The sequence below is a fragment of the Notamacropus eugenii genome, chromosome 1 (genome assembly GCF_028372415.1).
Source record: "Notamacropus eugenii isolate mMacEug1 chromosome 1, mMacEug1.pri_v2, whole genome shotgun sequence".
Classification (NCBI taxonomy): Eukaryota; Metazoa; Chordata; class Mammalia; order Diprotodontia; family Macropodidae; genus Notamacropus; species Notamacropus eugenii.
The window spans coordinates 76751529-76765701 of NC_092872.1; the positions used below are offsets into that span (position 1 = coordinate 76751529).

The window sequence follows — 14173 nt, forward strand, 5'->3', positions numbered from 1 at the left end:
TCCTGGAAGAGCGGCTGGATCAGTAGGGATGACAACTCCGCACACGTGGCACTCGGGAGGTGAGGACCAGGCAGGCGGTCCCAGAAGTCCTGTGTGCCCGGATCACGACGCCTCCCTCCTAGCCCGGGGTTCCAGCACGGGGGTCTGCGAGGCCGGCTTTTGTTTGTTTTTCCTACAAAGCCTCCAGCATGTCTAGAGAAGGAAGTACGAGGGTTGGCTCCATGGGACCATCCGTAAACGTGTATTAAGCGCCCAGGAGGAGCCATACGCTGCAGCAGGTCTGTTAGGGCCATCCAGGCTGCTCACGGGGGTCACACCAGTCTTAGACCCGCCTTTGTTTTGAACGCACTTGAACCGCGGCCCTGAGAGTCACTGGGGAATGGGGAGGGGCCAGGGACGGAGCGAGCCGGGCTGAGCAGGCCCGGGAGCGAGGCTGCGGAATGGGGGGAGGGGAGAGCGGGCACACAGAGCGGACGGGAAGCACCTCAGCACGTGCACCCCGGCGGGGCTGACAGGACCCACGAGCGCAGCGGCGCCAGAGCCGGAGCCCCGCCCCCACAACGCGCGCACGTGCGGACGTACGGCCACGCCCATCTCTTTGAGCCCGCCCACTTCACCTCCTCTCGGCTGGGCCGGGGACGGAGAGGGAAGGGAGGACCGAGGAGGAAACGAATAAGCTGCTATCGCGAGATTCTCTTTCTTACGCGAGAATTGAAGGCTCCCTAGCCGAGACCGGGGAGGGGAGTGGGGTGTAGGAGAATGTGCGTGTGCCTGTGTGTGTATGTAATATGTGCATGAGTAGGTGCGGGTGCGTGCATGTGTGCGCGTGCGTGGCGCGGTGAGCCGGGCCCCTGGAAGTCAGAGGGGGGCGGGGTCCCATGAACTGGGCGTACGCATGCGCGCATGCGCGCACGCGGCCGGGCCGGGCCGGGCTGGTCTGCTCGGGGAGGGGGCGGCCGTGGCGGCGACGTTATTCCCGAGGTCGGCAGCGGCGGCGGCGCGGTGCGCGGCGGTAGGGGCGCCGCCGAGCTAGTCGGTAGGGACGGTCGCAGGGCAGCCCCGAGAGCCCCTGCTCCGCTTTTCGGGGCGTCGCGGCGGTGGCGCGGAGCGCCGTGGTGCGGGGGACCCTCGGAGCCGGCGGGTCACCCTGCGGCCCCTGGCCCGCCTCGCCCCAGGTAGGGGCCCAGGGCGGTCCGGCCCCGCCCCGCCCGCCCTCCCGGTGTCACCCCTGGCGGAAGCTAGGCAACGCCGTCCTCGCCCCGCCTGCCCCTCCGCGTGCCTCTCCTGCGGTCGGAGCCGGGGACAGGGGGTCGGAGCCGGGGACAGGGGGCCCGGCCCGACCCGGGGTGCCCCCGAGGCACGGGCGGCGCGGACGCGACCCCGCTTGGGGAGGGCAGGGGCGGGCGGGGAGCCCGGCAGCGGCGGTGTGGGTGCCCCCTCGGGCCGCCTGGCCAGGCGGTGTGCCCAGCAGCCCGGGTCCTGCCTTGGGGGATGGGGGGTCCGGAGGAGGACGGAAGGCCTCCAGCTCCCAAAGTTAAGAGCACCCCAGCTGCATCCGTCAGAACCAGCAGCGGCCTCCAGTCTGTTTGTTGTCTTGTGTCTCCGACGGGCAGTCACCCTGGGGTTGATTGGTCTCCGTCCCCCCAGGCTGTCTGTAGAATCCATAATGAGCCTTCCGGGAGTGGACCTTGGCAGGGTCACTTTGCCCAAACCTGGGTGCCATGCATGCCCTTGGCCTCCGACCTGTACCGGGAGGTATGTGCCCGGCCCTCCAGCCAGGGGCACACTCTCAGAATGAGGTTGCAGGAGGACACTTCGCAGAGTTGGACTTGGTGCCCGGACCGGACCAATCCCAAATTACTGTTGGAACTTCTTTGGCTTTGGGTTGTCTTTCTTTGTAAAATGAATGACTTGGAATGGATGATCTACAAAATCACTTCCATTTCTAGTATTCTGCTAGTGTGAGGTATGAGTTAAAATCGTAGAAAGTTGAGAAAAACCTAGAATGTTAAAGGTATGAGTAAAGTCATAGAAAGGGACCTTAGCTCACTAAAGATTTGTCCAAGGTCACACAGTAAGCAAGTGGTAGAGCCTGGGTTTTCTGACCGGTAACTCCTTCCTCTAATAATTTAATACAGTGAACAGTTGTGTAGATACTTGCGTGTTGTGGCATACTGAAAGCTGTTAATTTTCATTTTGACGTGCTTTACAGGGAAAATGGTTATGAAAGCTTCCATAGAAGACGATGATTCGGGATGGGAACTCAGTATACCTGAAAAGATGGAAAAGAACAGTGCAAGTGCAAATTGGGTAGACATAACTCAAGATTTTGAAGAGGCTTGTCGAGGTAAGTGGTCACTTTTGGATCAGAAATGCTACAAATCAGGAAAAGAGAAAATTGAGTTTTAGTTTGAAATTCTCACAGTTTATTGAAAAGAAAGCAGTATTCATGTAGTATCTTTGTAATTATGCTTCCACTTGCCTCTAATTTAAAATATATATGAAAACTCAAATAAACCTTGTAAATATAAAGTATTGAGGGCAGATGCTGGTTGAAACAATGTTTTTTACAAAAATCTTTGTAAGTAAAAGTAAATGTATAGAGAGTATTTGCGGTCAGTCAAAGATTTCTGCCTATGTAATCTCCACTCCTTTACAACTAGTAAACTAGTTTTTTATGGCTGTGAAGAGGGAATGCTCCAGAAGTTATCCTTCCAATGGATACAGTCTAGGTGTACCTGTAGTGCTGTCTTGCTTTCAGTTTCTTTTTACTTCATCTTTTCTTTGTTTGACTAATTTCTAAAGTCTGTAGGCAGCAGGACGATTGAGGCCTACATATTAAGCCAGTGCTACAACTCTTCCTTCTTACATTCTTGTTTATCCACCAAGAAAGGTGATTTGGAGAAGAATTCCATTATTGCTCCACTGACACTTAGAACTGTAGTGAGTCAGAGGGTTAGTTGGCTAATTTAGAGTTAAGAAATTCTAAGTATTCATTCTGATGAAAGTAAATGATTTTATATGTACAAGGCAGGGTTGTACTAGACCTGTGGTCTATGAGGTTCTATCCAGCTGAGTGAATCTATGACCTGTGACACAGCTGCTGTAACAGACATACATACTTGGATTTTCCATGTACCATCTATGGTTGTAGTTATTGAACAAAAATTGCACTCTGTCATAATGATTAGAAACTAACTAGCTTTCAATTATAAGATGTTTATTTTAAAAGTTAAGCATTTATTAAGCACATTGGATTTGAAGAACTGTATAGAGCATGTATTACTCTTATATAGTAGTAATAAGTGACGCTCTAAGGCTTACAAAAAACTATGCATTCTTATTTGATCCTCTTAACCTTTGAAGTTGGTAATGAAAACATTATCCCCATTTTACAGACAGGGTATTATTTATCCAGGATTATGCCATTAATAAGTCACAGAATTCAGAGTCAAACCTAGGTCTTCAGCCTCCAAATCTAGTACTTATTTTACTGAACCATTTCCTCTCTTGTATGTTGTGGTTCTTAATATTTATGAAATAAGATTTTTGCTTTATATAAAGAAGGTAACTAATAAGCAGTTGATTTCAGTTCAGGGTTGTAAAGGCCTGCTGATAACACTGTCCACAAGTGAACGTGTCTAGGCTTAAATATAACGAAGTAATTGTGTTAATTAAGCAATATTTTATGTGCCATATTGAATAGGCCATTATCCTCTCAGGGATAAGGCCTGAGTCAAGGAATATAATACCACCTTCACTTACTAATGTGTTGCATCAGTTGTTCATTGGACAAAAGATACCTCTAAGGACATGTACTACTTCTGTTGTACAATTACCCTTTGATCCTAGGACTCCTGAATTGTATAATAGACAGCAGCACAGATGATAAAACTTGTGCCAACTCAGAGGGGCCTTGGTATCAGTCCTTAGTTCTCTTTGGCTGAGGGGGCCCAGTGTGGAAGCTTTTGATGTAGTGAGTAGCATGAGTCTGCATAAGGTTATCAATTGGTTCATAACACCAAGGAGTAGCCCACTAGGGATGGAACATTGCAGCACAGGTGACCATTATCCTTATAAGGGGAATTGAATAGTACAGTGCCTGAGTTACCCAAACATGGGCAATTTCAGGGATGCTTAATGGGACAAGGCACAACATAGCTCATTTTTGTCTATGATAGCTCCATTGGACCTTGCTGGGACTTCTGGTCTACCATGTGTGCCAGCTCTGCTCACAGCACCCTGCTAGCCCCTTTGGAGCACTTCAGTAGTTAAATGTAACCATAGAATTTAAAGCTGGAATGACTTCTTGGAGATACCTAAGCAGGGGTTCTTAACCTCTTTTGTCTTGTGACTTTTGAACCCTTTTGGCAGTCTGACAGTTTATGGATACATCTTCAGAATAATGTTTTTAGGTAATTGATGTGATATGCCAAATTTCGGTTTAGAGGTTAGTGAAGATAGAGGTAATTTTTTTTCCTATCCAAGTTCACAGGCCCCCTGAAGATCCATGTATCCCAAATTAAGAACCCCTGATCTAGATCAAGAGCTTTTTTTCATAGGTGAGGAAGCTATCACCCAGTAAGGTAGATTTTATAGTCTCAATTAGGTAAATCATACCTATGCGAATAATTAAATAATAAATAAAGGCAGCATGTGATTTAAGTTTAGAGGAAGAATACCAGCTGGAGTGATTGAAGAAACCTTTCATTTTGTACGTAGATTATGATTTAGGCTTTGAATAATAGCCTATATTCATGGTGGATTGGGTACTTGGCTTGGCATTAGGGAGACCCAATTTGAATCCTTTTTGGACACTACCTTTGTGATCCTAAGCAAGTTATTTAACTTCTTAATCTCTCTTTCCTAATTTGTAAAATAGGAATAATGTCACCTGCCTCACTCACTGTGTTGTTTTGAGGATCCAGTGAAATAAATCAACAAGCATTTATTAAGTGCCTACTGTATGCGAGGTACTTTAAGTGTTGGGCTGCTAAGAAAGTCAAAAAACAAGTGTGAGGGTGGGCTTTTGCAAGCCAAAGTGCCATATAGATGTTATTATAATTTTATTATATTATGATATATAAATTATATGTTATATAATTTTCAAGGCACTTTACACTCATTTGTAGAAAATGTATTGAGGTAGGTCCTGTTATCCATATTTTTACAGATAAGCAAATTGAAGCTCAGAGAAGTTATGATTTGCCTCTGGTTATTCATACAACTAGTTAAGTGTTAAAAGATGAGTGGAATTTGGAAAAACAGGTGAGAAAGAAGGATGTTTCCAGTTGTATGGAACGGGGAGGGAAACACAGGAAAATGCTCAGTAAACAGTGAATAGACCAACCTGGCACATGGAAAGGGTCCATGTGGTAGTAGAAAATAAGATCAGAAAGGTCAGTTGTGTTGCCAGAATAAAGACTTAACTGTATTTAAGTGTACAGGCTGTAGAGAACCGTTGGAAGTATTGAACATGTTAATTCTATGGTAAAAGTATAAAAGCACTATTAAATTAATTTGGCAACTGTACAAGATGAATGGGAGCCAGGAGAGTCCAGGTAGGTGGTTTTTACTTTGTATTTTCTATGTCGTTGTTTGGCATTTAATTTTGTTTACATTTCCCTACGTAGACCATAAGCTTCTTAGGGACAGGGATTGTTTTAATTTTAAATTTTATCCCCATTACCTGGCCCACTGTGTGACAGCATATGCATGCTTAATAAAAGTTTGTTGATTGATTCTTGTATAATCAAAGACACATAAGAAATATTACAAAGAAAGAATGGACAGGGCTTAAATGTCTGCTTAGATGCGATGTACAAAAGAAAGCTGAAACTGAGAGTGAGTACTTAGAGCAGAGAGCTGAAGACCTCCCTTGGGAAGGCCCACAGTTTAGAAGTCAAGAAAAATGAAAAAGAGAAAGGAATCTGAGTTAGAAAGAAAACCAAAGTAGTGTAGTGTCACGTGAGGGTTGTAACTGAAAGAATCTGGTCCGTGGCAAGAAACACTGCTGGGAGGCCAGGCTGGAGACTGAGGAAAGGCCATTCGTTGGAGTCACTCTTCGATGTATTTGAAGGTGCAAACGCTGCACTCCGTTTGTCTTTAAACTACCTGCATTCATTGATCTTTTCCATTGCCATTTGAAATTAAAGATCCATACAGGCCTGCCCAGCCAACCCCCTCTCCAGTCGGGAGTATCCACTTGGGGTGAGTTGTTAGTGATCACGGTGTTAGCTGTTGGGATGATGGGGATTGGGCCAAGACCCTGAGGACACAGTAAGGAAACACTAAAAGTAAATCCTCTGTAAACCTTAAAATGCTTTGTAAATGCTTCCTGCTGCTGCATTACTGCGGCTGCTCTTTGTTGTTATTTGGTTGTTTCACTTGTGCCTGACTCTTCATGATCCCACCTGGGGTTTTCTTGGCATAGATACAGGAGTGGTTTGCTGTTTCCTTCTCCAGCTCATTTTTACAGATGAGAAAACTGAGGCAAATGGGACTAAGTTACTTGCCTAGGGTCACACAGCTAGTGAGTGTCTGAAGCTGGATTTGAACTCAGGGGGATGAGTTTTCATGACTTCAGACCCAGCAGCTCTATCCACTGTGCCACTTTGCTGCCACTACTGCTGCTATTACTATTTCTTTATTGCTCTCCAAGTTTTTCAGAAAGTCCAGGAAACAGAGTTCTGGTAGGGCAAAGATAATTTTGTTTTGACTAGCTGAAAAAGCTGTTTTGGGGAGTAAGCTTGAGCAGGAGGCACAATCAGCCTGTGTGTGGAACTCGGTCCTAAGAACAGTGATGTACCTGATATAGCATACCTCTTAGAACAGCCAATCCTGCCAGAGTTCTGAAGATGTCTTATGACTTTAGGTTAGGACCTGGTTAATTCTGCTATTATCACAAGGAACACATCCTCTAGAAGAAATTTGCTCCTTTTCTAGATGAGAATTATAGCAGATTACTAGCTCTGGAACTAATGACTTTGAGAAATTGGTTTTCCTTCTTTTCAAGGGATATTTCACCTTTTCTTGAATACATCATAGAGGTTTACAGTGAAATCCTACTTCAGAATACTGCTATCATGGTTTGGAGTATGTTGTTTTTTTAAATATATTTAAGATAAAAATAGTGAGGTATTTTCCTTTAAAATAAGCCTTTATCGCAGTAGGTTTCCCCCTCCCCCCTTTAGTAAATCTTACTGTGGAATTTTTCTAGATTCTGATGATTTTACACATAAATCTGTTGCTGTTACTTTACCAATTCCAAAACCTCTGCAGTGAAGCCCAGGTTTGTTTTCCATGCCTCCTCATATTCCTTCGTATACTAAGGCACTACACTTAGTTTACTGCATCTGTCTTCTCATCATGTACTACATTAAACATTCATACTTAGCTCTATCAAAGTTGAATGTGACAGGCTCTTGCTTTGTCTTCCCTTTATTCAGAGTGTTTCATGGCCATGGAATAATTTCCTTCCTTTTACTTGTCATTTTATATTCTTTCCTTTCTCATGTTAGTTCAAGGCTTCTCTTTTCTGGGAAGTTTTCCTTGCTTTAAACTAGATTATTTTATACCCAATCAGTCTCAGCATACTTTGCTAATTTTTTATGTAGTTGTTTCCTACATTAAAAAAATACAACTTGTGTTCATGAGCAGTTACATGCATGCTACTTTCAGCCCATCCAGCTCAGGTTACTACATGAGCAACCTGTTTTTCTTCTAGGTAACAATAAAACTGCCCTGGGGCATTTACTGCTACCTAGTGGTCAGAATGTATAACTTTTTACCAGGAGTCTTTAGGGAGATTTGTTAGGCTGTGATTTTTACTTTTCCTAGCTTCACATTATAGTGCTACCTCAGGTAGTCTTAGTGAAACACACACATTCATTGTAATCTTAGAATCTTTAAAGATAATCTAATTCCCTCACTTTATAGATGAGAAAACAATCCAGAGAAGGGAAGTAACTTATGTAAGGTTTCATAGCAAGTTTGGGGGAGAACTAGAACCTCAGTCTAAGTGTTTTGACTCTGAAGTCCGGTGCTCTCAATTCACCTTAGAGTCTCCTATAATTACCATCAGGAAAATATCCCTCTCATCTTATCTTCCTTGTTTTTATTTACCATCTAAGATGTTCTTTCCAATCTAATGTATTAGCTCAAGGTCTTTAACTCTGAAATGCACTCCAAAAGTTATTTGATAGATTTTCTATGGCAGAAATCCTTCCTTTAAGAACTAATGAAGTACTGAATGGATCTTTATGTACTGGAGAAATAAAGTCAATTAACTTAAAGAACTTAAATTAACCATCTGTAATTCAGAAAAGTATTGTACCGTAGAGCACTAAATGTGCATTGATTCTTTCCTTGCTTCCACTGAAATTTAGAATATATCAAATTTATTCTATACAACGCTTCTTAATTCTAGTTTCATTATATCTAAGGCTATCCAATTTTATCAAGGCATGTCATGAAACTCAAAATGAAATTAATTTTAATTTATGTGTTTTGTCTTTACATCATGATCGTTTCTGGAGAGAAAAATCATCTTCCTCCCACCCCCACTCCAGACTGAATCCTCCCTTTAGACAAAGAGTAATTAAGCAAAAAACATTTGATATAGTGACTGAAATTGAAATATACGACATTGTCTTATTTGCCCTCCACTTCTCTGCTATGGAACTAGTGTTGAAAACCATTGTTGATTTTCTCTGTTGTTTATTGGTTTTTCAGTTACCTAGAGTTTGCCTTCCTTTTATTTATCTTTTAATTTACATTTTTGTCATTGTGTGTTTTATTTTTGGTTCTCCTTATTTTGTACTATATAAGTGCTTGCAAATCTTTTCATGTTTCTCTCAGTTTCTCATATTCGTTGTTTCTTTTTCTTTTGGACTGGACTTGTGATTTCATGTACTATAGCTTTTCCTGTTCTCCAATTGATGACCATGCAGGACTTTTTAAGAAGTGAGGACAGAATGAAGAAGTGAGTCTGTTGTAAAATTAAACAACTGCAAAAAAATAAGCATTGCAGTATAGTGTCTGTGATTTTGAGACTTTTCCTTCTCATTTCTTGATTTTCTTGTTGGGAAATTAAAGTCCTTTGTTCTTACTTAAATCCAAAGTTAGAAACAATAGTACTTTGACTAATTTGTAATCTCCAAGACACTATAGAAGGTGCTTCCACAAAGCCATCGTTTGATGTTTTATTGTATGGAGATGGCTTTAGATTCTAAAAGGCTATGGCACAGAATTCAAGCTCTAGCAGGTTCTGCTATATTAGACAGGTTTTCAAGTATGGAGCCAGCAACAGATTTTATCTTTTTTCCTACAGTCCTGTAGTTGAATTTTGAGAGGCTCATTACTTGTAAGCCTTCTACTTGGTGACGAATTCTTTAATTTTGGGAACTCATGATATTAAGAAAATTTTTAAATGGCTATCAATCACGTACAGTCCCCTTGTGCTTCTACAGTGATAGTAGCAGAATATTGGGAAAGGGGACAGAAGATGCTAAGAGTAATACTACAGTCTTTAGACCATCCTTGAACATTAACTTAGTGGTTGATAATTTAAATGTGAAATCCTTGTTTAGTGACTAGATATACTACTGGAAGACCAGAGTCATAGTAATTGTTCTAAGGGAAACGAAAAGACCAAAAGGAAGCTATAGCTAAATAAAGGGATGATTTTTTTTTTAAAAGATCATAGGTTTTCCTTGAAAAAAAATTGTGAAGTTAGTTTTGTGTGTATTCAAAAACAACAAGAAGCATTTCATGGGGCACGGGCCAGTGAAACACATTTGCAAAAAGATCACTATGAAGAATTAGAGAAATTCTATGCAAAACCCAATGAAATTAGCATGTATACACAAATGCCTAGTAACTTCCAAGCAAAAGTGGACATAGGAAAGAACTGTGGAAGTTATATAGGAAAACTTGATATAAGAGTAAGAAAGAAGAAACCCCAAAGGTTTGTAGCCTATACAGAAGCTTCTTGGCTGTATATCAAGAATACTTTCTTCAAGAAATGAGTCTCAGAGCACTGAACATGGCAAGCATCAGATTATCTCCCCCTCCTCCTAGTGAGTTTGATTCTGTATTAACAAACACGAAGCAACTAGTTACGCATCTGAATGTTATTTTGACTTTCTGTCTTTGTAAAGTGAGACTAAATACTAAGTACTTAGAGCAAAGATCACCTTCAATGACAAATTAGAAGGTAGGTTAAGGACGAGTAGAAGATAGGACATGCACTTGCGACATCTCCAGGCCGATCTGTTTAAACACTGTTGATATCAGAAAATGAAAATGACAGAGAGACACAAATAGAGACCATTACTGTTTCCTAAGGAATCTTTACCAGAATGAGTCAGTTGCCATAATGAGAGTATGTAGAGTCTAAAAACACTCTCCTTGCTGAGCAAATTTTGGTGGCAAAATCAAAGGAAACAACAATTTAGAACATAAACTTTGTAAAGCCTTTTAAACAAAGATGGTGGAAGATTATGAGCAGCATTATCTCATAAAACAGCAGGAAATTGTGGAGAGAAGTGTTAAGAAACCTTGGGCAACTGGTTCACCTAAATCAAATCATTGCAACAGCATTTAAAGATGAAGCTGGGCAGATTCACTAGGAACCTTACCTGCTACTATTGACATTACAGTAAACTTGCCATTCCATTGGAAGATGGTTTGATTTCATGAATACATTCCATGTGGATTCCCACCATATACCCTGACATTCCAAGGTTCCCTTTGTGGAGGGAATTCTGATTTTTATACTAATCGATATGCTATGTGTAATGAATATACCAGTAGATTAGATTTTTCAGAATTGCCTCATGTGAGAGAGCTCACAATGCCCGAACATATCATTCAAACCTTGACAAGGCTCACAATCACTGGCATCCTTCTGCCTACATACCTGAAGTGAAGCAAATCAAAGACTCTGGAACCTGTTCCTGTCACAGCTCTGGTCCTGTGACCCACCAAGTAACGACCCCCAAGGACTTGAGCAATATTACTTCCACAGGACTCCAGAATTATTGTATTGTTTTCCATGTGTGAGTTTGTCAAGTGAAGCCATTCTGATCCTGGGAACAATTATTTGTATTCTACCTTCCTCCTTCCCTTCCCACTTGTGATTTATGTATATAATCTTCCTTCACTTCAGTAAGGTGGAATTCTGATCAGGAGAATTCACTATTTACAAATCTGTTCCCCATAAACTTATTAGTTAAATGGCTACCTGATTATTGGCCAAAAATAAATAAAGGCAAAACTGGAGGGAAGACAATGAACAGAAAGATTTTTAAAGATTTCTAAAATTTTTTGTCAGTGATGGGAGCGTCAACAGTTGCATTCCAATATTGCAGCTATACAAGGAAGTAGAAATAGTATTAAAGAAGAAAAAAGATCAGCAAGACTAAATCCAAGTGTATACAGAAGAGGTCCGTCTTAGAGACAACATGATTCTGAGGGTTTTGAGGCATCAATTTTTAAAGATAACTGAAGGAGGGGATAGTTAGAATACTCTGAGGAAACTTGTATGAACTGTTGCGAGTGAAGTGAGCAGAACAAGAAGAACGATTTACACAGTATTGACAGTGTTGCAAAAATTAAAAACTGTCAGAGACTTAAGAAGTCTGATCATTGGAGTGACCAACCAAGATTCTAGAAGGCTAGTGATGAAGATGCTACCCACCTCTTAACACAAGGGTAATGGGCTCTATGCAGAATGAGGTATAGTCTTGGACATAGCCAACATGAGAAATTGTTTTGCTTGACTGTGCATAGTTATGAGGGTTTTTCTTATTTTCCTTCCTCGTTAGGGGAAGAGTGACAGGAAATAGAGAAAATTAGTGCTTGTTAATTGCAAAACATAAAATCTAATTTTCAGAAAGACAGAGTGATTACCAAACACTTGGAAAAAGACAAATCTTATTACTACCGTAAAAAAGTAGTAATTTTCTAGAAAATATCAATAACCAACAGTCCTTATGCCTACTTTACAATTTCTTAGGAAATCTTTGAGAAAAATTTACACCTTTATTAAGAGCATTAAAAAAAAGTTTAATGTTGCCTTTTGCCTTTATATCTTAGTCATTTCAATACCTCCCCTCATTGAAGCCTCCCTTGAGATTAAGAAAGACAGTTAAGCAAAAACATGAGACACTTCAGCTCCCTGACAGTGTATACAAGGAATATTCTATTCTACTATTCCTCTGCCCCATCCTGTGAGGGAAGAGTTGTCTTCTTATTTGCTCTCTGGAATCTTCTTTGGTTTTTCAGTTCCTCAGAGCATATGATCATTTCCTTTACATAGTTGTAATCATCATCCTTTTGGTTCCATTTATTTTATTTTGCATCCATTCTTACTAAGCTTCCTACGTTTCTCATAATTCTTTCCAATGATTCTCAGAATTCCACAGGACATTCTAGATGAAAGTATGATTTTAAAGGAGACAAGCTGACTTTTGGAAGAGCAAATCACATCTTCATAATCTCACAATTAATTGAAAAGTATAGGAACAGCAATATTGTATTATACTTATTGTTTCAGTAAAACAAAAAGCCCTAAAGACTTGTCCTTCAGATATCTCCCTTTCACATATCAAAAGTGATATAAGATTTCTTCAGAGATCTGACTCCTGTGACTTAATATCAAAGTATGAAAAGGGATAATGTATGATTACTAAAGATATTTGCCACTATCTTGACAGCATCTAATGCAAAGTCCCTATAGAAGAGACTTTCTCCAGGTACTCCTGCTTGCAGGTGACATGTATCAAATATGGAACATTGCAGAATCTTCTAAATGAAATTAATCATCTGTTTGGCTTTACTGTACATTTAAGAAAGTAGCTATATATGTTTTTTGTCCAAAAAGTGATATGCAGTTGGATTAGCAACCTGTAATGCTGTTCTGTCAGTTCATAGTTTTAGATCTAAGGAGTGATCAGACAGGTAGAAGAAACAGGAAAAAGCAGTCATGAAAATCCATTGGGAAGAGGAGGAGGAAGGTTCAGCAGTGTCACATGCCACAGAAAGATGGAGAAGGATAGGAACTGAAGAATGACTGTTAGATTTGTTGATGAGATCATCAGTAACCTTGGAGAGAGTATTTTCATTTATGTGGTGGTTAGAAGACAGATTACAGTGGGTTGAGATGTGGATGATACACCAATTAGAAAAGCAAGAGTAATGAATCATAAAATATGATAAACATGTTAGTAAAAGTTTTAACATTGAGAACTTTTGTTTTTATATCACTTTTATTTCAGAATAAATCCCCCATAAGTCATCCTTTGTAACAAATACTAAAATGAGGGCAAAAAAAGCAGCCCAGGAAAAACAATAAACACATAAATAAGGTCTAATAATATATGTAATCATACATGCAACTATACCCATTCCCACACCCCACCTTACCCCCACCTCTGAAAAAAGGGAGAGGTATATTTTCTCAACTCTTCTCTAGGACCAAGCTTTGCCATACACTGCTCAGTTTCATTTTTATGTTCTTTTGTTTACAGTGTTGCTGTCATGTATTATTTTCTTAATCCTTATTTCAATTGTATCAGGTCATGTAAGTCTTAATCATATTCATTGCACTTTATGAGCGCAATAGTATTCTGTTTCACTTACGTAGCATGGTTTGTTTAGCTCTTCCCATAGTGTGTAGCTAAACTTAAGGCATCAACTTTTATTTTCAGTTCTTTGCTACCATAAAAAGTCCTGCTTTTCTGGGGAAACAATCTTTCCATAAGTGTCTAATAAAGGCCTCATTTCTTAGTTATACAGAGAACTGAGTCAAAATTATGAGAATGTAAACTATCCTCCAATTGATAAACAGTCAAAGGTATGAACAGGCAGTTTTCAGACAAAGAAATCAAAGCTATCTGTAGGCATATGAAGAAGTGGTCTAAATCACTTTTGATTAAAGAAATGCAAATTAAAACAACTTGAAACTACCAACTCACACATTAAATTGGCTAATATGACAGGAAAGGAAAATGATAAATGTTAGAGAGGTTATAGGGAAAATGGGACACATACATTTTTGGTGGAGTTAAGAATTGATCCAACCATTTTGGGGAACAATTTGGAACTATGCCCAAGGGGTAACCAAACTGTACGTACCCTTTGTTCCAGTAATACTGCTACTAGATCTGTG

The 14173-nt window shown here is 40.7% G+C and overlaps 1 protein-coding gene across 9 annotated transcripts in view; it reads left to right on the forward strand.

The window, feature by feature from the left end:
- The first annotated feature begins 537 nt into the window (after positions 1-537).
- Positions 538-14173, forward strand: part of NAA35 (N-alpha-acetyltransferase 35, NatC auxiliary subunit) — a 73890-nt gene continuing 60254 nt past the window's right edge. For 2 of the 9 annotated variants that reach the window (XM_072606062.1, XM_072606085.1), the window contains exons 1-2: positions 863-1036; positions 2213-2347. In XM_072606062.1, the coding sequence (XP_072462163.1) occupies positions 904-1036; positions 2213-2347 (268 nt within the window). In that variant the 5' untranslated portion in view covers positions 863-903. Of the gene's footprint in view, positions 762-857; positions 1176-1645; positions 1756-2212; positions 2348-14173 lie in introns of those variants that run through there. The other 7 variants (XM_072606110.1, XM_072606074.1, XM_072606067.1 and 4 more) reach the window with 7 other exon arrangements.